The sequence below is a fragment of the Neoarius graeffei genome, chromosome 18 (genome assembly GCF_027579695.1).
Source record: "Neoarius graeffei isolate fNeoGra1 chromosome 18, fNeoGra1.pri, whole genome shotgun sequence".
NCBI classification, from domain to species: domain Eukaryota; kingdom Metazoa; phylum Chordata; class Actinopteri; order Siluriformes; family Ariidae; genus Neoarius; species Neoarius graeffei.
The window spans coordinates 48,141,156-48,165,957 of NC_083586.1; the positions used below are offsets into that span (position 1 = coordinate 48,141,156).

Here is a 24,802-nt window from a genome sequence, read left to right on the forward strand (position 1 = left end):
TTGACTGTAGGTGTGAATGTGAGTGTGAATGGTTGTCTGTGTCTGTGTGTCAGCCCTGTGATGACCTGGCGACTTGTCCAGGGTGTACCCCGCCTTTCGCCCGTAGTCAGCTGGGATAGGCTCCAGCTTGCCTGTGACCCTGTAGAACAGGATAAAGCGGCTACAGATAATGAGATGATATATATATATATATATATATATATATATATATAATTATTCAATTTATATAATTGTTTCAACTGTACAAAATTTATTAATCCACAAATAAAATAACTGTAAAACCCTCTAAAAAATTTTGTGAGCTGATCAGATGTAAACAATAAACTATAAACAATCCACGCTTTCACATTCTTTTATTATTATTATTATTATTTTTTAGCACCGTCTTGTGCATGTGTTTTCTGGAAACAGGACTTACCTGGATGTTAGTGAGGAGTGTTTCAATGGAAGACAGACCCTCAGGAAAGAGCAGCGGTGCGGGGAAGCCTGGAGGAAGTGTGGGGATGGTGTGAGAAACTCTCTCGTAGGTCTCGCGAGATGTGGGCGTGCACAGTACACTCTCTTCTGTAACAGTAATAATAATAAAAACCACATTCGTTATATAACACGTTCATGATAACAGTTTAAAGCTGTAGCTGAAAGTTAAGACTCAGAGTGATAAGTAAGTAACAACATATGACGTGAAGGAGTTGGGATTTAGTGTGAGCTTTGACTGTGAAGAGTTGAACATGAAGATATTCGATTAATTAACCTTATTTAATGTTATATTACTGTTCCTTTTAAAATTATATATCATGTAAGTAGTAATAGGAGCTGTAAAATAATTATTTAATTGACCGCTTCATGGTTTTTATGTTATATTTTACATTATTTGATCCACATTCATTGGATATGAGCAATCGCGCGCTCTCATTGGCTACTCTACTACTAGGATATCAGCTCATATACCGTGAGTAGAGAAAAACAAAATGGCGGTGCACATCAAGTCAGATATCTCACTTTATCAAGTGTTTAAAATAAACAGAAACAGCTAAAATAATATAGGGTTCCCCCCCCATATTGCCTGTTCCACACTCCAGCCCAGTCGGTGGCCGTAATGCACCTTTAAGTCGGTTTGCCAACCGCCAAAAAAAAATAAAGAAAAAGAAGAAGAAATGGCAGCGTGTGTTGCTGAACCGACCAAGGATGAAATAAAAACTACTTGAAAGCAAACCCCCCCCCCCAAAAAAAGCAACAAAATATGGAATGAAAGTATTTGATGGTCAGAACATATCTGTTTTTATTTTTCAGGAATTATTAGTATTGCATTTTTCACAAATTGCTCCTGTCATTTCGCCGGTTTGTTTACATTCTAAGCGGAAATTATTTTGTTGGTCATTTGGTGTAAAGATTTTTTTAAATTAAATTTGCTAAAAATAAAAATGCTCTGTTTCTCAAAATCCAGTGAATGTGGCTAGAATAAAACAGTTATTCAACTCAATCTCGTCGTACATGGCTTATAGCCAACTTGGTGCGACACGTCTTGTCGGCTATCAGCTCATGCACGACTCGATTTCGTGGAATAACTGTTAATTATATATTGTTTTTAACATTCTCCATTTTGGATTCCTTAGATTACATGAAAGATCTTAGAATATACCAAGATAAAGCAACATAATTCATCTCTATGGGAGCAAACGTGGAAGTTCCGGTCTCATAAGTGGGCGTGCCACCTTACATCACAAACAAACCTCTTCAATGATTTGAAGATTTTGGAGCGCTGGGTCATTCTGTCTGCATAAAGGGGAATTTGTCTCCCTCTTACTTCCAAAAGTTGAAAAAGGAAGTGGTCATAGGTTTGTGGCTCTCGTTTCTGGCTCTCGCTTGGCGTCAGTCATCTCTGGTTACATATTTCTTGATGTTGGGTAAAAGGTATTCTTCCATTTTGACTAAAGCCAATGAGGCTGCTTCTTATAGAGTGAGTTTCCAAATGTAGGTAATATTTTTGGAAAAAAACTACAAGATCAAACTGTTTGTTTGATCAGCAAGAAGGTCTGGGTTTGAGCCCAGTGGCCGATGGGGTCCTTTCTGTGTGGAGTTTGCATGTTCTCCCCGTGGGTTTCCTCCGGGTGCTCCGGTTTCCCCCACAGTCCAAAGACATGCAGGTTAGGCTAATTGGTGGCTCTAAATTGACCGTAGGTGTGAATGTGAGTGTGAATGGTTGTTTGTCTATATGTCAGCCCTGCGATGACCTGGCGACTTGTCCAGGGTGTACCCCGCCTCTCGCCCATAGTCAGCTGGGATAGGCTCCAGCTTGCCTGCAACCCTGCACAGGAAAAGTGGCTACAGATAATGGATGAATGGATGGATGGATATCCAACACAGTAAACTACTTTTGTTGTGTAGCTTTGTAGAACTACTTTTGACTCAGCTAACTGCATTTTTTTTTAGATTGACACGAAGAAGTCTGCACTTTCTTAACTGATATTGATTGTTAGCTTAAACAAAACATGGGAACAAGCTGAACATGTGTTATGACATCATAAAATCTAGAAGCCAATCACATTCTAATATGCAAATCAGCGCATCAGCGACGCAGTAGCTCACATGGCCGTACCACGAGAAACCAGACTTGCTTATAATTCGCTAAGTTGCTCTTCATGAGAACAATTCAAACAATCGAAACAAAACAATCAGAATCAAAATCCAGTGAAAACTCAGGGAGGAGTCGCAATTTTCCTGAAAGTTTGTTAATCAGCCTAATTAGCGACTTGTTAATGAGAAACCACAAAACCAGGAAGTAACTTCTGTGCAGACTGATTAGATCTTCCAAACCAAAGAATCAGAAACGAAATCCAGTGAAAACTCCGGAAGGAGCAGCGATTTTAGTGAATTGTGGACGGACGTCGCTGATAAAAAAACAAGCCTCTGCTACATTTTTAAAGTACCTTGCCTAACACCTCTGGGAAACTCCAAGAGCTTCGACCAGAAGTTCAAGAGCAGTGTCACATCCATGTTTACAACATCTGTTTGAAAAGATCGAGGATTACCTCGCCTGGCTCTTACTTCAATCTGTCTGCCGAGGGATAACTTTCAAACAGCGAAGAATCTCCTACTTTGCTGAAAAGTCCAGGGTTGTGAAAGTTTCGACAAGTAATTAAGAACAATACATGTTCATTTATATTACTACTGTAGTATTATATGCAAATGAACCACACCCGGGCGGCACGGTGGTGTAGTGGTTAGCGCTGTCGCCTCACAGCAAGAAGGTCCTGGGTTCGAGCCCCGGGGCCGGCGAGGGCCTTTCTGTGTGGAGTTTGCATGTTCTCCCCGTGTCCGCGTGGGTTTCCTCCGGGTGCTCCGGTTTCCCCCACAGTCCAAAGACATGCAGGTTAGGTTAACTGGTGACTCTAAATTGACCGTAGGTGTGAATGTGAGTGTGAATGGTTGTCTGTGTCTATGTGTCAGCCCTGTGATGAACTGGCGACTTGTCCAGGGTGTACCCCGCCTTTCGCCCGTAGTCAGCTGGGATAGGCTCCAGCTTGCCTGCGACCCTGTAGAAGGATAAAGCAGCTAGAGATAATGAGAATAATGAGAATGAACCACACCCTTCGAATTTTTTTTTTTTTGTGATGTGTTCTTGCCATTCACCGTTATGGGGTTCCTCAGAGTACGCCGTTTCAGATTTATTCTTTGGCAGACACTTTTATCCAAAACAATGATGCAAGTGAATCCAATCCATGAAACTGATGCAGTAATGCAGAACTCGGGTTTCACCACAAACCAGAAATCGCAGGTTAGTTGTCGACGAGCCCAGAGCCACAAACAAGCAGAGTGTTTCTTACCTACAAACACTTTATCCTCTGAAACAGCAAGTTTTTATATGCAGAGCTGAGCATTTTAGCCGTGCGTCTTTATGGCCGAGTGCCAGACAGGTCTAATAACACTCCAAGGTCGTTACAGCACATCAAAGCTACTTTGTGTTTCTAATGCGGCCCGTGTCACTCGGCCTGAATAAATGTCAGCTCGATCGTTTGCTGAGAGTCAGCATGTTCTCTCCACCTCTGGCCTCCACACTGTAAATTTCCATCACTTGTGTGCAGAGCCATCGCAAATCTGGTCTTATTATAACTTGGACCATAGCGTCTCTGTTAGAACGACTGCAATACACCTGCTGCTGCTGTTGCTGCTGGACCTTAAGGTTCGAGGAACAATTCTGAAATAGGATCGGCATCAAACTACTCCGGTTTTCATGTAAATACCTTTGAACAAAGCCCTCCTGCTCAGTCTTAAATTAAAAACATGTTTTAATGACTAAGGCCTCTTGGAGGAGTTCCTCCGAGGGAGACTGGGAAGATTGTTTTGCAATGTTCTTTAAAAAAAAAAAAAAATCTAAAACTCGCCGGCTAAAACCAAGAACCTATAATTTTGAAAAAGAAAAAAACAAACAAACCCCAAAACAAAATGAGGAACATACTGATTTATTTATTTTACTTTCATACTTTTGAGCTACATTCATTAAAAATGATTTCAAACATGTAGCTAATACTGAAAGTCGGCCAATACATCTGTCTATCCCTAAAATCTGACATGCAAGTGTTATTATGTCATAAACTATAGAAGCCAATCAGATTTCAATATGCAAATTAAGACAATGCCCCATAGGTTTACCAAGAGGAAGGTAGAAATGAGTGACATATTTAAATAATATTGGCTGCCGTTTGTCGTGATATATCAGATATATTCCATTCATCTAGCACGATATTGAACGAGTCGAAGATGAGTAGCTGAATGGAATAGATCTGATAGATCACGAAAAAAGCCAGCCAATATTATTATTATTATTATTATTATTATACATTCCTTTCGGGTGTTCAACACGTCTTTCTCTTTCAAAATTCTCTCAAAATCTTCCGTATTTAACGAAGCAAACCTGGCGGCCATGTTTGTTTACAAATTGTCACATTGTTAGCGTGGAAGTTTTACGTCCCCGACATGTGACGTCATACAGTATGTTGTCTTGACAACCATGCAATATCGTAAACCATATTCAACATTCATTCTCCATTGAGTAGACTGACGTAATACATGTACTGGTAAGATAAGCGATATGCTAACAATATTGCATGCTATCAAACCAAATGAATGAAACCTGCTAGGTTTTAGAAGGGAATAGAACACATCAAAATTATTCCATCAAAAAAGTATCCTGTGTATATATAATAATTTAATATATTCAAACATTCTGGAAAAAAACCATTTTTGATCATTATTATTTTGGAGTCATGTAATTGGTTGTGTGCTAAGTATTCTCCAATTCAGTATTGACTTTGGGGGGTGAATACCTATACACACTCCAGATTTCTGTTTTTTTTTTCCATTTTAATTATTGTTTGTGTCACAATAAAACAACAATTTTCAGCTTTAAAGTGGTAGGCATGTTGTGTAAATCAAATGATGCTAACGGCCCAAAAACAGGACAAACACCAAGGGGGATGAATACTTTTGCAAGACACTGTATTGCATGCTATCAAATCAAATAGAACATATGTTTTTATTCCACTGAAAAAGTGTCTTGCAATATATTTCCATATATTCAAATATTCTGGAAAAAAAACGGTTTTTGATTATCATGAAATTCGTTGTGTGCTAAGCATTCTCCAATTCAGGAACCAAGACTAATTCATTTCTTGGTCCAGTCCAAATGAAACGCAAACAAAATGTTGCTGAGTGGCCAACATTTAAAAAAAAATTCTGGGAAAATTTGCCGTTTTAAACCTCAACGACTTTGCAGCTTTCGAAAGATTTTGTGAGGAGTTGAACAGTGTAAACAAGGTTGTGTTTCTTTACCGTTTCATCGCCTAATCGCGTTTAAAACCAATATACACTACCGTTCAAAAGTTCGGGGTCACCCAGACAATTTAGTGTTTTCCATGAAAAGTCACACTTTTATTTACCACCATAAGTTGTAAAATGAATAGAAAAAATAGTCAAGACATTTTTCTGGCCATTTTGAGCATTTAATCGACCCCACAAATGTGATGCTCCAGAAACTCAGGCTACATCCACACGACAACGGCAACGAGATTTTATTAAAAAAATATCGCGTCCAAATGGGCAACGGATCAGTAAAATATCAGGTACATATGGCAATGCAACGCTTGCTGAAAACGATGCAATACACATGCCACACCACTACGTGCGCTGTAAGACGGTCCCATCGGAGACACCAGAACAATAGAAGAAGTAGGACGCATGCGCATAAACCCCTTCTTCTACCCAGCGTGAAGCACTTACAGGAACAAACACACAACAACAAGAAGAAGAAGAAGGCGGCTGTGACTACGCGAGGAAATCGTGCCTTCTGTGTGTACAAATTAGTTTTATTAGTGTGCATAGTTTTATATAACTTAATTTTCTTATTGTGTGTGAACATTTTGAAAAGCAGTCTTATCCAATAAAAAAAGAAATTCAAGAAATGGTTCAGTTACTTGTTTATTTAAAAGAAAAGCAGTATACAAGGGGCGGCACGGTGGCGTAGTGGTTAGCGCTGTCGCCTCACAGCAAGAAGGTCCTGGGTTCGAGCCCCGGGGCCGGTGAGGGCCTTTCTGTGTGGAGTTTGCATGTTCTCCCCGTGTCCGCGTGGGTTTCCTCCGGGTGCTCCGGTTTCCCCCACAGTCCAAAGACATGCAGGTTAGGTTAACTGGTGACTCTAAATTGACCGTAGGTGTGAATGTGAGTGTGAATGGTTGTTTGTGTCTATGTGTCAGCCCTGTGATGACCTGGCGACTTGTCCAGGGTGCACCCCGCCTTTCGCCCGTAGTCAGCTGGGATAGGCTCCAGCTTGCCTGCGACCCTGTAGAAGGATAAAGCGGCTACAGATAATGAGAGAGAGAGAGCAGTATACAAAAGTGAATGCAATGCAGTGGTTCATACAAAACAGCGAGAGTGCTGCTTGTTCTAGTCATGTGGTTGTGACGTCATCGTAAACAAATCCGTTCTACTCATCCAGACGACTTCGCAACGGCGCCGTTGCCAGATTTTTCCACTCTGGAACCCGTTCTCAAAAAATATCGTTTTGGGGCACCCAAAACCCCGGTCCCGTGTGGACGTCAGGCCGAAACGATAAACAATTTTATCAGATTCGCCTGAATCCGTTGCCGTGTGGACAGCCTCTCAATCTGCTCAAAGGAAGGTCAGTTTTATAGCTTCTCTAAAGAGCTAAACTGTTTTCAGCTGTGCTAACATGATTGTACAAGGGTTTTCTAATCCTCCATTAGCCTTCTGAGGCAATGAGCAAACACATTGTACCATTAGAACACTGGAGTGAGAGTTGCTGGAAATGGGCCTCTATACACCTATGGAGATATTGCACCAAAAACCAGACATTTGCAGCTAGAATAGTCATTTACCACATTAGCAATGTATAGAGTGGATTTCTGATTAGTTTAAAGTGATCTTCATTGAAAAGAACAGTGCTTTTCTTTCAAAAATAAGGACATTTCAAAGTGACCCCAAACTTTTGAACGGTAGTGTATTATGCGGTATATTTTATATATCCTATTATTTATATATTCACTTATAGTTTTCAAAAGGTTTTCAGTGACTTGAAAAAGCTTTTGCAGCAAACTTTATGGCTGCATCAGTCATAAAGTTTTGGATGCTTGTTAATTACAGCAGCACTGATCTGAGACCTGCACTTAAAGCAGCAGCTGAGGCGGACACACACGGCAGCGCGCATGAGTTGTTTTTGATCAGGCCGAAGCCTTGATCTTGACTTCAGTAACTTCAAAGGGTCTGCTAATGTATGAGGCCTTATGGTATGAAGCAGGTTAACCAGGGGCAACAGTTATTACGGGTCTGTAGCGAGAAGGAATTTGTCGTATTATTGTTCTTCTCTCTGATGTTTAGCAAATGTAACTAATTATACAGGATGCCGATATTAAATATGGACTCGTACCCGTGCATGTGCACGGTGCGTTCACGGACTGATTTCTGTTTTGCAAAATCTCGCTAATGCCGTAAACATTATTAAACCAATAATATCATCACAAAGCTCACAAGAATGTCTCTAGAACAAACAATGGACCCTTAAAAGCACCATGATAATAAGTCATGGGATGACAGTGATCTCAATAACATGCCTGCTGTTCCATAGCTGCATGCTTTCAAAGCTGTTGAGTGCTTCTGTTACAGCCCAGAGATTGCACAGCACATTTATCAACACGGCTGTAAAAAAAAAAGAAAAAACAACCCTTCCAACATCATACTTTTCAAAATGCTGCACTGCACTGCACACAGGCTCTCTTCATCGAGGGTCCTGTGTGTGCGTAGCTGTAATAACTGACTTTATGCAGGCTAATAAAAAGTGTTTGGGGGGTGAGGGCGGGTGGGAGGAAGGTGACTTTCTGTTCAAAAACACAGCTGCTTTATTTCCATAACCCTGTCTGCCCATATGGCACGGCCACTCACCCAAACCGTGTGCATAAATAATACACCGTTTTACCGTATGGCTACGACAGAATAGACTTAGCGACAAGTTGTGCTTCACTGTTATGCTAATCATGAAACGGGAATGCACAAATGTGACTAATCCATGGACTACTGTACAACCATATGGTGATGCGAACTTGTGGGAAACGCTTTAAACCCGGATTGTACGATTTGTAGTTTTGAGAGCATCTTAGCGAATATTTTTTTTTTTTTAGTAAAGTTGTTCGTACCGGTAAATGTTCCTGTCGGCCAGCCTGAACTAAACATTTCTGCCAGATTTATAAACATTCACACTGATTTTTTTTTTCGTACTCACGTGTCGATGAATCACCTTTAAAGTGCAAGATGTGTTCATGCGACAGCTGATTTGCATTTAGTGACACCCACAAAACTCCATAAAAGGAAAGTGGTCAGAGAGTGAAATGAGAACAAAATGGCAGAAATTATTTTGACTCATGTCTATGGCAATAAACATATTTAGAAGCTTAAAGGCCCGGTCCCACAATACCAATAACTATAACTCTAACTATAAATAAATCGTTCCTCTGCGGTTTCTGTGCTTGGTGGTCACACCAGCCCGATAATGATACCTGGGTTTATCCGTATCGTCGAGATTACTTCTGGAGCGATTTCTTCAGGCCTGGACCTGATCTGATAAAACATCTGACCAATCAGGTAATTGTTGGCATGTGACATTGTCTGAGCACGTGCCATTTTTCCCAGGCATCTTTATACATCCTTGTTGCATCATAAAGTCACGGAATACGGATTCACGAAAAATTAAAAATATAATACAAAGCACGGATCTTTTATTCACAGATATGTGATTTTCTGTGAAATATCATCTCATCTCATCTCATTATCTCTAACCGCTTTATCCTGTTCTACAGGGTCGCAGGCAAGCTGGAGCCTATCCCAGCTGACTACGGGCGAAAGGCGGGGTACATCCTGGACAAGTCGCCAGGTCATCACAGGGCTGACACATAGACACAGACAACCATTCACACTCACATTCACACCTACGGTCAATTTAGAGTCACCAGTTAACCTAACCTGCATGTCTTTGGACTGTGGGGGAAACCGGAGCACCCGGAGGAAACCCACGCGGACACGGGGAGAACATGCAAACTCCACACAGAAAGGCCCTCGTTGGCCACGGGGCTCGAACCCGGACCTTCTTGCTGTGAGGCGACAGCGCTAACCACTACACCACCGTGCCGCCTGTGAAATATCAATAGTCAATTAATAAACATATAAATGCAGGTCAGATATTTTAATTATGAACTTCAGCAGTCCAAACATTTAATTGTTTTAAACTTCTTAATTTTTTTATCCATGATGCATCATCCATATGAAATCGGTAACCGATCTGTAATATACTGAAATGTCCGTGACCACTCTGTAAATTATTAGAATCCGTGATGCATCCGTAATAAAATCCGTAAACACTCTGTATTTTGTATCCTTTTTTATTATATTTCCGTAATCCGTGACCTATCTGTATTATATCAACCACCAGAGTGTGTACATGGGTTGTTTTGGAGTCCAAGCAGTACAGTGTGACCCGGAATAATGTGCTACTACTTGGAAAAAACTTCCATGACTATTTCTAAATTGCATGCATTTATTTCCCTGAGTGTCAGGACCAAGCGATATTATAGTCGGGATTATAGTTGTGGTGTTTCTGTTCCAGACTGGAACTAAATTCAGGCAGAGGGATAGTCAGAGTTGTAGTTATACAGTAGGTACAGTTATAGTTATCGGTGTTGTGGGATCGGGCCTTAACACCACCAGAAAAGGCTAAAATCTGGAAGGAGATTTTACAGAATCAAAAAAAAAAAAAAACAACAACACAAAAAAGTGCAATTAGTATGAATTAAGTGATCTGAAAAGAAAACGGCTTGGTTCTTATTTACCCATCATCACTACCCATAACTCTAAAAATGTCCAGTATGATACTTCCATCACTAAATACCTGACTTACATTCTTCATTTTAACAAGCATTTGCTATTTATTTAGTAAAACATTATTGACACAGTGTTACTCATTACCCGTATCCACCATCCATTCAGCTTTTCCGACAAATACTTGGTGGTTCTTAAAGGCCCTACTTATGAACAATGGACACTTTGTTCCCATTATTTGGATAAATGCCTGATTCCAGTCTAATATTTTACTAGTGATATCAGATAATGACAGCTGAAAACAAATTAAGGTGGAGAAACTAGAGTCATGAGTTGAGGACGCTATATTACAGCCCATGTCTCAATCAGTAGATCTACATGCAATCAGATTTCAAGCTATCTATTATTATTCTATCCACATTCACTGGATATGAGCAATCGCGTGCTCCGATTGGCTACTCTACTACTAGGATATCAGCTCATTTACCGTGAGCAGAGAAAAACAAAATGGCGGCGCGTCTTACTGAACCAACTGAGGACGAAATAAAAACTGTACTCAAAAACAAAACCCCAAAAAATTGTTAGTAAGTATTTAAAAGAAACAAATAGCGAAAATATAGTTTTTTTGTTTTCCCCCCCTAATATCGCCTGTTCCACACTCCAGCCCAGTCGGTGGCAGTAATGCACCTTTAAGTTGGTTTGTCAACCACCAAGAAAACCCTGAAGAAGAAGAAGAAGAAGAAGAAGAGGAACCCCCCCCAAAAAAAACCAAAAAAAAGCAAGAAAATCTCATCTCATTATCTCTAGCCGCTTTATCCTGTTCTACAGGGTCGCAGGCAAGCTGGAGCCTATCCCAGCTGACTACGGGCGAAAGGCGGGGTACACCCTGGACAAGTCGCCAGGTCATCACAGGGCTGACACATAGACACAGACAACCATTCACACTCACATTCACACCTACGCTCAATTTAGAGCCACCAGTTAACCTAACCTGCATGTCTTTGGACTGTGGGGGAAACCGGAGCACCCGGAGGAAACCCACGCAGACACGGGGAGAACATGCAAACTCCACACAGAAAGGCCCTCGCCGGCCATGGGGCTCGAACCCGGACCTCCTTGCTGTGAGGCGACAGCGCTAACCACTACACCACCATGCCGCCCCTTTTTATTTTTTATTTTTCAATAATTATTATTATTGCATTTTTCACAAATTGCTATTGTCATTTCGCCGGTTTGTTTACATTCTAAGTAGAAATGATTTTGTTGGACGTTTTGTATCAAGTTTTTATTTATCGAAGTTGCAAAAAATAACAATAAAAATGCTCCGTTTCTCAAAATCCAGTGAATGTGGATAGAAGAAGAAGAAAGAAGAAACCTTTATTCGTCACATGCACACTTCAAGCACAGTGAAATTCATCCTCTGCATTTAACCCATCTAAAGCAGTGAACACACACACACACCCAGAGCAGAGGGCAGCCACACTACAGTGCCCGGGGAGCAGTCAGGGGTTCGGTAACTTGCTCAAGGGCACCTCAGACCAAGGCTGCCCCACATCAACCTAACTGCATGTTTTTGGACTGTGGGGGAAACCGGAGCACCCGGAGGAAACCCACGCAGACACGGGGAGAACATGCAAACTCCACACAGAAAGGCCCTTGCCGGCCACTGGGTTCGAACCCAGAACCTTCTTGCTGTGAGGTGACCGTGCTAACCACTACACCACCGTGCCGCCCACGGAATAAAACAGTTATTCCACTCAATCTTGTTGTACATGGTTTATAGCCGTATCAGCTCATGTACGACTCGATTTCGTGGAATAATTGTAAAATATATTGGCATTCGCCAGTCATTTTATTAGGAGCACCTGCTCCTTCATGCAGTTATGAAATCAGCCAATCATGCAGCAGCAGCAGCAGCGTAATGCATAAAAGCATGCAAATACAGGTCAAGAGCTTCAGTTAATGTTCATATCCATCCATCCATCTCATTATCTCTAGCCGCTTTATCCTGTTCTACAGGGTCGCAGGCAAGCTGGAGCCTATCCCAGCTGACTACGGGCGAAAGGCGGGGTACACCCTGGACAAGTCGCCAGGTCATCACAGGGCTTAATGTTCATATCAAACACCAGAATGGGGAAGAAATGTCATCTAAGTGACTGTAACCGTGGCATGGGTGTTCATGCAAGATGGGCTGATTTGTGTATTTAAAAAAACAAAAAACGCTGTTTTCCAGGGATTTTCACAAACAGCTGTCTCTAGTGCTACGAAGGGGGAAAAAACCTATATCCAGTAAGTGTGGGTGAAATTCCTTGAGAGAGGAATTCATGAGAGAGATCCGAGTAAAACGGCCAAACATTTTCGAGCTGACAGGAAGGCTATGATAACTCAAACAGCCACTCTTTGCAACCGCGTTGAGTAGAAAAGCATGTCAGAACATGTAAAACCTTGAGGTACCGTAGATGATCTACAACATTAGAATACCAAACCGTTCCATTCGTATCAACCAGGAACAGGAATCCCAGGCTACAGTGGGTTCTGAGATGTGAACATCTGAGATGAGACGTGCAGGTGTTCCTAATAAAATGGACAGGGAGTGTCCATTACTACAGTTCTAGAAAGGTGCAAACCGAGGCGTGTTTCATTAATTCAGCTTTCTGACAGGATTATCTGCAACACTGCTGCAGCCGCAGGACTGCTCCTTATGCAGCTGGGTATCTTCCTCTTTAAACACAGCTTCATGTCAGATTTAAGTTTTTGTCGAATAAGTCACTTTCAACACAGTTTTGTCGAAGCAGCAGTTTTGACATACGGGATATTAGGCATGGCGCAGTATGTGAGCACTTTTAATTGCATTGAGACGTTCCGTGCTTAAAAATATTCCACTTATCTCTTCTGTGTTGGACTGTTTGAGTGGTGATTATAAAGAGCACAGGCTATTTTTACAGGGTTGGGCTGTGGGTGACAGGAAATATTTAATGGAAGTCAGTTAATGAAACTCTGGACCGGATTTAACAGCACATCTCACTTTCTCTCTGTCTCTCTGGTTCACTCTGGATTTTTTTTCTCCCTTTTAGAGTGGATTTAGCTGTCCCTATCTATTTCTATGGCTGTGTCAGTTTGTCTGTCCATTTGTCCATCTGTATCTGACTTTATCAGCTCAAGTATCAGTCACTTACTCATTCTTCATTCCACCGCACACCCACTTTATCGCCTTCTATTCTTGGACGTCCTTCACTTTCAAAACCGTGTTAAAATTTCTCGGTGTAGCTTTTTTGGCTGCAGTGCGTTTTAAGTACATATAATGCCATACAGGATCCATTTAAACGAGCAGGTGCTCAAAATCTCACCTTCTGCCCGCTATGTGATAAAGGCTGATTAGATTTATGCCCCCCTCCCCTCACTTAGCTGACCAAAGCATCTTTATCCGATCTCTCCATCTTGGCAGGAGAGTGAAGTCTGCTGTCACATCCAAGGTGTTTCAAAGATGAAAAACAATCCATCTCTTGCTCCCTCATCCATCTCTCTTTCCCCCCTTCCCGCTCTCCTGGCTAAAAAAACCAGGCATCTGGAGGAATGTGATTAGCGGAATGCCGGCGTCGGCCGCCGGAGCACTCAGCGGGAGAAAACCTCACACCGTGCCGCTGAACTACGGTGCCCCCACAGGGACAGTCGGTGCTGAGTTAGCACCAGCCGCCCCTCTATGAAATCTGATGGATCTTTTCAGAGCTTTTTATTTTTTTTCCCCGAGCAGAACAAACTGGAAGCCTGTTTGATCATAAGCAGTCCTCTTCAAACCAAGGTCGTTTCCTCGCACTCTTTCTGTATCTGCTCAGATTCCTCAGGGTAATGAACTTTCTTGTGCTCAAGTCCGCCACGGTCAACATTAGAGCAGAAGACCGGCATAGTGCAAGCAGACCGAGGAGGATGAAGGATAATGTCTTTGAGGGTAGTCATCTTTGAGGAAGACGCCTTGATTTCTGGTCTTGACACCTTCAGTTCTGCCCCCTGAAGATTCATTTAAAAGCAATGACAAAGAGGTCCTGCCTGCTTTGCAACAGCTGGTGAATGGTAAAAAGGATCTCTTTTCCTCCATAAAACAACCCTTGTTTTAAAAGGATAGTTCTTTTCTATCTTAGAAAGCACTCTATGGGATCTGTGGGCAGAAATGAATACTCTGTCAAACCAATGGGCAATAGCTTCACTGCTGTATGGGGCTTTTTTTTTTTTGTTTGTTTGTTTACCTGATTGACGAATTCCAATTGCTGGAAAGTGCTTTCTTGAGATTCACTCAGGACATCCACAAAATATGGACCAGTGATCCATCGATCCATTGGAACTGGACAGAACTGACAGTACACTATCAGAAAGAGGGGTACAGTAGGAGCCCATTTCTGTTCTCCAAGGTACAATCTACACTAATGTATCCCTTAGGGCATGTTATTGGACCTCAAGGTAACTATGTGTACCTTTTTAGGGCCAAAACGTTACATATATGTTCCCAAGCAGTATATAAAGGATACAAATAGATACTAGGGCTGTAAAAATAACACGTTAATTTTGATTAATTAATCAAAGAAAAAATAACGCGTTAAAAAATTAACTGAGTAATCGCATTCCGTAGTGACCTTTGACCCAGTGCCGTTCTGGCAACAAGTGACTGTAAAATGAAGGACGCAGTTGAGAATGTGCTGCTTGGTCCAGTGAACGGAACATTTACATTTAAAAAATGCCCAGATGGAACTGTTGACAGGAGCTTTGTTCTCTGCAACTTCTGCAATAAGGAATTTTCATACCACAGGAGTTCGTCAAGTCTGAAATATCACCTCAACGCAAAGCATTTAGGAGCAAACCCAGAGGTACAAGTTAGCACACCCCTTGATGCTAATGCTAGCAGACAGCCTTGTCAAGCCACACTCGACCAGGTGTTCAGACGCAAACTTTGCAAGTCTACCTGTGACCGACTAACTAACTCCCCTGCTTAATGGAATGCAATGGCCTGCAGACCAGATAGAGAACAGGGGGTTAGCAGAGGCTTTACAGATAGCATCAGTGTTGTAGTCGAGTCACTAAACCTCGAGTCCGAATCCAGTCTTGAGTCCCCAGTGTTCAAGTCTGAGTCAAGTCTAAGTCATTAAAAAAAAATTCAAGTCTGAGTCGAGTCCACTATTGATCTGAGTCGAGTCTGAGTCCAAGTCCAACACTCCAACCACACCATTTGACGGTGGCTGTTCTCGCACCACTAATGTTAGTTTGTTCCTGAATATGACGTATGAACAGGTGAATGTGCATTCTCTTTGTCAGGGAGTGCACAGTACTCTGTCAGAGATGGTTGGGAGGCAGATGTAGGTGCAGAAGGTGTGTTTACTAATACAAGTGAAGACAGGTAAACAATCCAGAATGGCAGGCAAAATCGTAAAACAGTGGAACAGGCAATAGGTCGAGCAAGGCACAAACAGGCTATCGTAGACTCGGCAGAATCAAAGATGAGAAACAGGAAATCAGGGATCAGGAAACTAAACAAGGAAATAAGGCTCGGTAATGTGTCAGCAACGCAACTCAATACTTCGCAAAGTAAGTATGTGTGGCAGCGAGGGCGTGGCCAAGCATCGGTCTGTGAATGGAGGGCGGAGTCAGGGAAGGTAAGTGGTGGAATCATTGCACCTGATGGGAATTAACCTGTGTTTGTGTGTCTTCCCCAGTGACTGCGCCCTTTAAAAGGAGAGGAGAGCAGAGAAAGGGAGCTCTCCCCAACCAGAACACGTGTGTGTGTGTGTGTGTGTGTGTGTGTGTGTGTGTGTGTGTGTGTGTGTGTGTGTGTGTGTTGCTGGGAATTAGAAAAAGGCTGAAAAGCTAGAAATAAATCATTTCTTGAGAACTCAGTTCTGGCCTGCCGTGCTTCTGTGCTCCACCCACCTGGTCCAATACCACAGTATGTTTTCACAGTTTTTATACAGGCACGCTGATTGCTCCTTAATCCTGTGTAGGTGCGAGTCGTTTACGGCGTGCGTGCTGTCCAGAGTGCACCTGAGAGTCTATCTGATGCACACACCAAGGTGCACAGTTGTGACACTCTTGCACAAAATTAGTATAAAAATTAATATAGATATAAGTATCTTATGCCAAATTATTATGACATTTTACAAAAAATAAAGAAAAAATCTGAGTCCTCGTCTCCAATTTACAAGTCCGAATGCAGTTAATGCACGAGTCCGAGTCGAAGTCCGAGTCATCGGTGCTCAAGTCCAAGTCAAGTCACGAGTCCTTAAAATTAGGGCACGAGTCGGACTCGAGTCCGTCCAAGTCTTGGATTCAAGTATTACAAGCCTGGATAGCATCTTCTGACAACTTACAAGCCGCCATTGTGTCCAAAATCCAGCAGCTTTACGACACAGAAAAGAGAACAAAAGAAGATGTAGTGGTGGGAGCCGAATATATCGCGTTGACTGGGAATCAGTGGACTTCAGTTAGCAATCGCAATTACCTTGGTGTTACTGCACACGTCACTGACAGTGAGTGGAAACTTCAGTCATTTGCATTAACCATGCTAAAAATACTTTCCAGCAAAAATTGATGTATGCGATTAATTTAGATTAATTAATCACAGAGTATGTAATTAATTAGATTAATTTTTTAATCGCTTGACAACCCTAATAAATACCTTAGAGGGTCCTGCCCCAGTGACAAGCCATTGTACCCCGAAAGGTACAATAATAATAATAATAATAATAATATTGGCTGTCTATTTTCGTGGTCGATCAGATACAGTGCTCAGCGTAAATGAGTACATCCCCTTTGAAAAGACAATATCTCAATGAACACAAACAATTTTCAAAATGTTGACAAGGCAAAGTTTAATATAACATCTGTTTAACTTATAATGTGAAAGTCAGGTTAATAATATAACTTAGATTACACATTTTTCAGTTTTACTCAAATTAGGGTGGTGCAAAAATGAGTACACCCCACAACAAAAACTACTACATCTAGTACTTTGTATGGCCTCCATGATTTTTAATGACAGCACTGAGTCTTCTAGGCATGGAATGAACAAGTTGGCGACATTTTGCAACATCAATCTTTTTCCATTCTTCAACAACGACCTCTTTTAGTGACTGGATGCTGGATGGAGAGTGATGCTCAACTTGTCTCTTCAGAATTCCCCGTAGGTGTTCGATTGGGCTCAGATCAGGAGACGTACTTGGCCACTGAATCACTTTCACCCTGTTCTTCTTCAGAAATCCAACAGTGGCCTTAGATGTGTGTTTAGTCATGTTGGAAAAGTGCACGACGACCAAGAGCATGGAGTGATGGTAGCATCTTCTCTTTCAGTATAGAGCAATACGTCTGTGAATTCATGATGCCGTCAGTGAAATGCAGCTCCCCGACACCAGCAGCACTCATGCAGGCCCACATAAGGACACTGCCACCACCATGTTTCACTGTAGGCACCAGGCATTTTTCTTTGTATTCCTCACCTTTGCGACGCCATACGGTTTTGAAGCCGTCAGTTCCAAAAACATTTATCTTGGTCTCATCACTCCAGAGTATAGAGTCCCAGTAGTCTTCATCTTTGTCAGCATGGGCCCTGGCAAACTCTAGGTGGGCTTTTTTGTGCCTGGGCTTTAGGAGAGGCTTCTTTCGTGGACGGCATCCATGCGTGCCATTCCTCTGCAGTGTACGCTGTATTGTGTCACAGCAAATAGTCACCCCAGTTTGGCTTTTTATTTCTTTAGATAACTGCAGTGAACTTGCATGCTGATTTTCTTCAACCCTTCTCATCAGAAGACGCTCCTGTCGAGGTGTTAACTTCCGTGGACGACCTGGACGTCTCTGTGAGATGGTTGCAGTTCCATCTTTCTTAAATTTTTGTACCACTTTTGCTACAGTATTCTGACTGATAAGTAAAGCTTTGCTGATCATCTTGTAGCCTTCACCTTTGTGGTGTAAAGAAATTATTTTCTTTGGGGAATTCTGAAGAGACAAGTTGAGCATCACTCTCCATCCAGCATCCAGTCACTAAAAGAGGTCATTGTTGAAGAATGGAAAAAGATTGATGTTGCAAAATGTCGCCAACTTGTTCATTCCATGCCTAGAAGACTTGGTGCTGTCATTAAAAATCATGGAGGCCAGACAAAGTACTAGATGTAGTAGTTTTTGTTGTGGGGTGTACTCATTTTTGCACCACCCTAATTTGAGTAAAACTGAAAAAATGTGTAATCTAAGTTTATATTATTAACCTTACTTTCACGTTATAAGTTAAACAGATGTTATATTAAACTTTTGTCTTTTAACATTTTGGAAATTGTTTGTGTTTATTGAGATATTGTTTAAAATGTTACTTTTCAAAGGGGGTGTATTCATTTACGCTGAGCACTGTATATTCTATTCAGCTAGCATGATACTGAACAAGTCGAAGGCGAATGGCTGAATGGGATATATCTGATAGACCATGAAAAAAGCCATTATTATTTATTTATTTATTTATTTATTTATTTTATTATTCATACACACACTCTTCATATCAGCATTCTCGAAGGCCAACGCGAGCTTACCTGCAACTCGGTGCTGTTAGAGCGGCAGTCCAGTTATCTTCTAGCAGGTGTAGCATTCAGCAGTAGTGTGAGTGAAGGCCAATGTGAGCTTACCCAGAACTCGGTGCTGTTAGTGCGGCAGTCCAGTTACCTTCTAGCTGGTGTAATGTTAGCGAAGGTCAACGCTAGCGCAGTCAAGCCAAATATTATTATTATTATTATTATTATTATTTTCCCTGAGTAATTTATTTAGTTACTTTTAAAATCAACATCAACAACTACACACAACGGAGCGACCTGGCAGCCAAAATTCTCTCAAAATCTTCCACTTTTAACGAATCAACCCTTGCGGCCATGTTTACTTACAAACTGTCACAGTTACTCACTAGCATGGAAGTTTTACATCTCCGACATGTCTCTTTTCCAGTTTTTCGATGTCTGTTAGTATGTTTTTCTCTTGGAAATATGCGTGAAGAATATCTAGTAAAGTTTTGGTAGCCTTTCGGGTGTTCAGCATGTCTTTCTGTTTCAAAATTCTCTCTAAATCTTCCGCTTTTAATGAAGCAAACCTTGCGGTCATGTTTGTTTGCAAACTATCACAGTCACTCGCTAGCATGGAAGTTTTACATCTCCAACGTGTCTCTTTTCAAGTTTTTCGATGTCCGTTGGTATGTTTTTCTCTTGTAAATATGCGTGAAGAATATCTAGTGAAGTTTGGTGGGTGTTCAGCGCATCTTTAGTTTCAGTTTATTTATTTAGTGCTTAAACCTAGCGCTGGATTAGCCTCGTCTTCTTTCTTTCCCGGCCGACAAAGAAATGATTGTGCGCATGCGCAGCAGAAAAGTTTTGTCATTGGATCTTCGCATAAGCTCCAACATGTGACGTCGTGTTGTCTTGACAATGTGCAATATTATAACAATATTGCACGCTCATTCTCCATTAGGGAGAGTGGCGTAATACATGGAGGATAAGCGATATGATAACAATATTGCATGCCATCAATAAACCCGCTAGAAGGGAATAAAATACATGTTTTTATTCCATGGAAAAAGTGGCCCATATGTATAATAATATACTTTATTTTTTGAGAGTGTATTGCAGAACTGGGGAACCATTTCTCAAGCAAAACTTTGCAACAAGTTTAACTTCGGTAACTTTGGCAGATGAATTTGCATCGACAACCAAAAGCAAATCAAGCAAACAAGAGAACTGCTTTGGCTGCATTGACCTTTGAACAGCGTCCTCGGTGTCCTTTATACTGAAGACAAACTCTGACTGGAGAAAATACTGTTCATTACCTAGAACTTAGATTTATTAGCTTGACATTAATGCAGGAAAATGACCTGAATTACCAGGAAAGTTGGCAAAAACAACCAACAACAAACTGATAGAAGATGTTAAAGTTATTTCAGCATTCAAGCTACTTTTTACATCCTACAAATGTTCTTCACTTTGTCCTGTTAGAGAAACCTAAAGGTTAAAGGTTCGAAGCAGACCCTGATAATAAGTTTTTTACCAGTCAGAAAGGGTGCGAGATTTAAAAACCGAAGAACGCTTCACTGTATAAAGAAATGTGTGCTGCATTCGGTCAGATGTTTATGGTGCAGATGTGCAAATTATTCGTGATCAAAACAAATTACGTGCTAATATTTGCTGTCATCATTCGCTACAGCTCGTTACACCTCGGCTCTTCTAGCGTGTTGGGTCTAGGTGTGATGAGCAGATCGTGGATATTGGTTACAAATGAAACAGCTTCTCAATTACCTGCTTCAGCTCGCCGGCCGGTCATGCCTGACGAGTGTCTGTTTATCACAGAGTGTTCATCTCACTCAGAGAGAGAGAGAGAGAGAGAGAGAGAGAGAGAGAGAGAGCAATGCTGCTTCTCATTAATCTAATGCTCTGCAGCCCGTCTCATCATCGTTTACACCTTACTCTGACGTGACTTTTATTATCGCTCCTCTTTTAGCGACGCCTCCGCTAAATGATATTGCTGTTTGAGCATTTCGCGTACGATCTCAGCAATTTCTCCACTCACACAAAGCAAACCTTAGGAGGTTCTTCAAACTCATAAACTTACAAGTCCGTCCAGCCCACTGCCACTGCTAACACACACACACACACACACACACACACACACACACACACACACACACACACACACACACAGCGGCGTAGCTGATCCAGAGGTATCGTGGCGCGATGAGAAATTTGTGCTGACTACTCGCCCTTGCAAAAGTCCTCATTAAGCTAATGAAAGCCTTCAAATGCAGAAACCAAACAAGGGTTCTGGGAGGTTATTACAGAAAATTACACCTCCAGGAGAGCTGGGGAAAAAGGAGAAGAAAGGAGGAGGAGGTGGAGTGGGGGGGGGGAAAGAGCTTGTTCATTAATTCACGCTTCGCAAATCGCTAACTAATTTAGCCCCGCTGCCTTCTCTTTCCCACCCTAATGGATTATTTTCATAGAAATGTGAGCGAGCACATTGATTTTCTTTGTTCTCGGAACACGCGTTCTGAGACCCCATGCATGAGCGCAGAGAAAACACACCGAATTTTAATTTACATTAAAGCACATCAGGGGATCGTTCACAGGTCTGCTCTTCAAACTGCTGCTGCGCTGCTCTGTAGACAATGCCGGAATAATCAGGAGAAGAATACAGATAAGTGTGTGAGGCTCAAGCGCACAATTGTAGCTTGGCTTTACAGTCGTTAGCAAGTTATGTATAATTGAAAGCAAAAGTTTACGCTCACTTAGTTTCTTAATGGGTGAAAAGAAATAACCGTATTTTACACTTTATCTACAAATAATTAAAATCCTGACATTTTCAAAAATGAAATGTGGGCATATCTAGCAACACAGCAGGAACCTACAGAGAAACATCGACAAAGAAGATTTTGGAAGAGAAACAAAGGAAAGCGGTAACAGTTTTGCTGTGATGTTTTAAGTCTTCAGACGAGCGTACAGAGTAACGAGAGAGTTGATAGAGTAATGAGACCGTCAATGACGGCATAGCTCACTCCGGCCCCGTCTAGTCCAGAAGGAACGATCTGAAGTGGGCGCAATAAATGTTGCAGGCTATATACACTATATACAAGCTAGATCCACCCTAGGAATACCGACCTATTTGCCAGAAAGAAACCAAAACGGCGAGGAATTGACCGAGAAGAAGCGATTTTTGTTGAACTGCTCATTAAGGCTTAATTAGTCCATAACTTCATTAATATTTGTAATTAAGAAAATCTGGGTAGACGTTATATGCACCCTAGGTACCCCTACCTTCATGCCAGAAAGACTCAAAATTGGTGAAGTATTGAAGGAGAAGAACCGATTTGTGTGGAAACTGCTCATTAGGGCTTAATTACTCCATATCTTCATTATTAATTGCAATTACGCAAATTTATGTAGAAGCCATATGCACCCTAGACAGACCTACCTTCCTGCCAAAAAGAATAAAAATTGGTGAAGAATTGAGAGACAAGAAGCGATTTTTGTGAAATGTGGACGACACCAGATGGATGACGGACAACACATGATGGCATAGTAAGCTTATTGCCTATCGGCCGGATGAGCTAAAAATGGATAAGTCAGGACAAAATGTGGATTAAATTCACAAAGGGACAGGCACATTTTTCCATTAATATCATGAAGATTTTCTTCTACAAATTTTTTTAACATCTCTGAAATCTAACACGCAAAAACCAAAAGGCTGTGACGCTATAAATTACGTTTCTTTGTCGTTTTGTCCAAAGGGTGCACAAACTTTTGCATGCTCCAACCCAAGAACTCTCTAACCCTAGATTTTTCCAGCAGTATAATTAAATGTGTTATTAATAATCATATTATGTCGTATTCTATAATGGAGAAGGTTTGAGGGCAGAATTTAAGACTCGTTGTCGAGTCCAGTTCCTCAAATACCCACAATGCCTTGCACAAATATGTAAATATGTTCTAAAATCATTGTAGAATTTTTCAGCTTCCTAGCTGCAGCTTTCTGTACCATTCATCTGACTAGCGACAGATGCCTGTATAGACAACTTTGTCACCACCAGATGTGATTAGGCCTGTTTATACCAGATGTTTAATTTTTATCACTGATTTTTTTTTCCCTTATCCGGTTGGATTCTAGATTTTTTAAACTTTCTCCTGGTCATATTACTTCAACAAATGCCATGAAGGACTAGGAATTAAAAAAAACCCAAAAAACAAACAATGCCTCACCCTTTTCTGCATGCATCCTCCTTGAGTCGTGACCAGCGTCTTGGGTTGCCAGATCTCCCTCTTTTGGGCCGGGCGGTGCATTGGGAGACAGGCCTAAGAGAGCGTGACCCAGGGAAAGACCATTCTGATGGACAGCTGCAGGTGAAACGGTGAAAGTGAGTGTGGAAGGATCAGGATGCGTGAGAAGGTTCTGGTGGAAGTAAAACTGGTGTGCACGATAAAGCCATGAACGAAAAAGTGACGTCGTCCAGCTGTAGTGCATCACTTCATCTACCTAGCCAAGACTCCAACTCTACTTGTGACGGAAAACAAAAAGCGTGAGCTTCCCAAGCTGAACGTGATATTTGAACGTCACTCTGAATTTGCTTCAAACTTTGACCATAAATTAGTCATCTTAACCCGAATAAAGCTCAAAATCAAATCTTACTGTGGACAACCGCTAAACCAATAACGAAACCAGACACTTGGGTAGGATGTCTTATAAGTGCTTTAAAGGTGTCCACTTTAAATCTGATTTAAAAAAAAAAAAAAAGGATTTAAAGCGCAGCCAGATGCGCTGCACAATTTGAGGTCATACTCACGGATCAGTTACCCAAGATATAACTTTTATATTAGTGTATTAGTCGAGAAGATAAAAGCAGAACGCTTGACATGTGCTTGTGCAGTTTTATCTCCTAAAGTAAGATCCGGATTCAATGAAAGTTCTCCTTTCAGCAGATTATACGGTATCATCTTATACCTAATGCTAAAAGCCTGGCACACTTGTGAGGCTGCGGTGTGCACCCGAGTCACCACATTATCATAAAAGCACATATCGCAAGTGCTTATCCCAAGTGAGTGGACTCGTCTGTAGTGTAACAGAAATGATGGTTAAAAAATATTATATATATATATATGGGGCGTCACCACAAAAGTGTCTGTTCGGGTTTTTTTTTTTTTTGGTTTGTTCGTTTTTAATTTTGCCATTAATCTATAACGTATCCATGACCAAAATATTATACTGAAAAACAACCTATAAATATGATTTTGTAGGCCAAACGAATGTTTGTCATGCATTAATTTCAATTTACACATCCCAAAGTTTACAGCTGATTTTCTCCAAACTTGATTTTCTATTAAGATGATGACACTGTAAACATTTTCACGAATTTCTCTGGATTGGTTCCACCAAATTTAACACACAACCCCTTAAAGATAAAGATACGTAACAGTAGATTTAGAATATCCGATAAAAGAAAAAAACATTTTTTTCATTTTTTGACCAACTGGACTCATTTTGTGGTATTTAACAGTTATTCCACGAAATCGAGTCGTACATGAGCTGAAAGCTGACGAGGCACGTAGCACCGAGTTGGCTATAATCCATGTACGACGAGACTGAGTGGAATAACTGTTTTATTCGATCCACATTCACTGGATTTTGAGAAACAGAGCGTTTTTATTTTTATTTTTTGCAAATTTGATAAATAAAACCTTTGCACAAAATGTCTGACAAAATCATTTCCACTTAGAATAGAAACAAACCAGCGAAATGACAGGAGCAATTTGTGAAAAATGCGATAATAATAATAATCTCATCTCATCTCATTATCTCTAGCCGCTTTATCCTGTTCTACAGGGTCGCAGGCAAGCTGGAGCCTATCCCAGCTGACTATGGGCGAAAGGCGGGGTACACC

The 24,802-nt window shown here is 41.3% G+C and overlaps 1 protein-coding gene across 3 annotated transcripts in view; it reads right to left on the bottom strand.

The window, feature by feature from the left end:
- dachc (dachshund c) overlaps nt 1-24,802 on the bottom strand; it is a 176,805-nt gene that overhangs the window by 22,806 nt on the left and 129,197 nt on the right. For 2 of the 3 annotated variants that reach the window (XM_060898953.1, XM_060898952.1), the window contains exons 6-7: nt 23,127-23,261; nt 419-564 (exon numbers count right to left, since the gene is read on the bottom strand). In XM_060898953.1, the coding sequence (XP_060754936.1) occupies nt 419-564; nt 23,127-23,261 (281 nt within the window). The remainder of the gene's footprint in view (nt 1-418; nt 565-23,126; nt 23,262-24,802) is intronic. The other variant, XM_060898954.1, reaches the window with a different exon arrangement.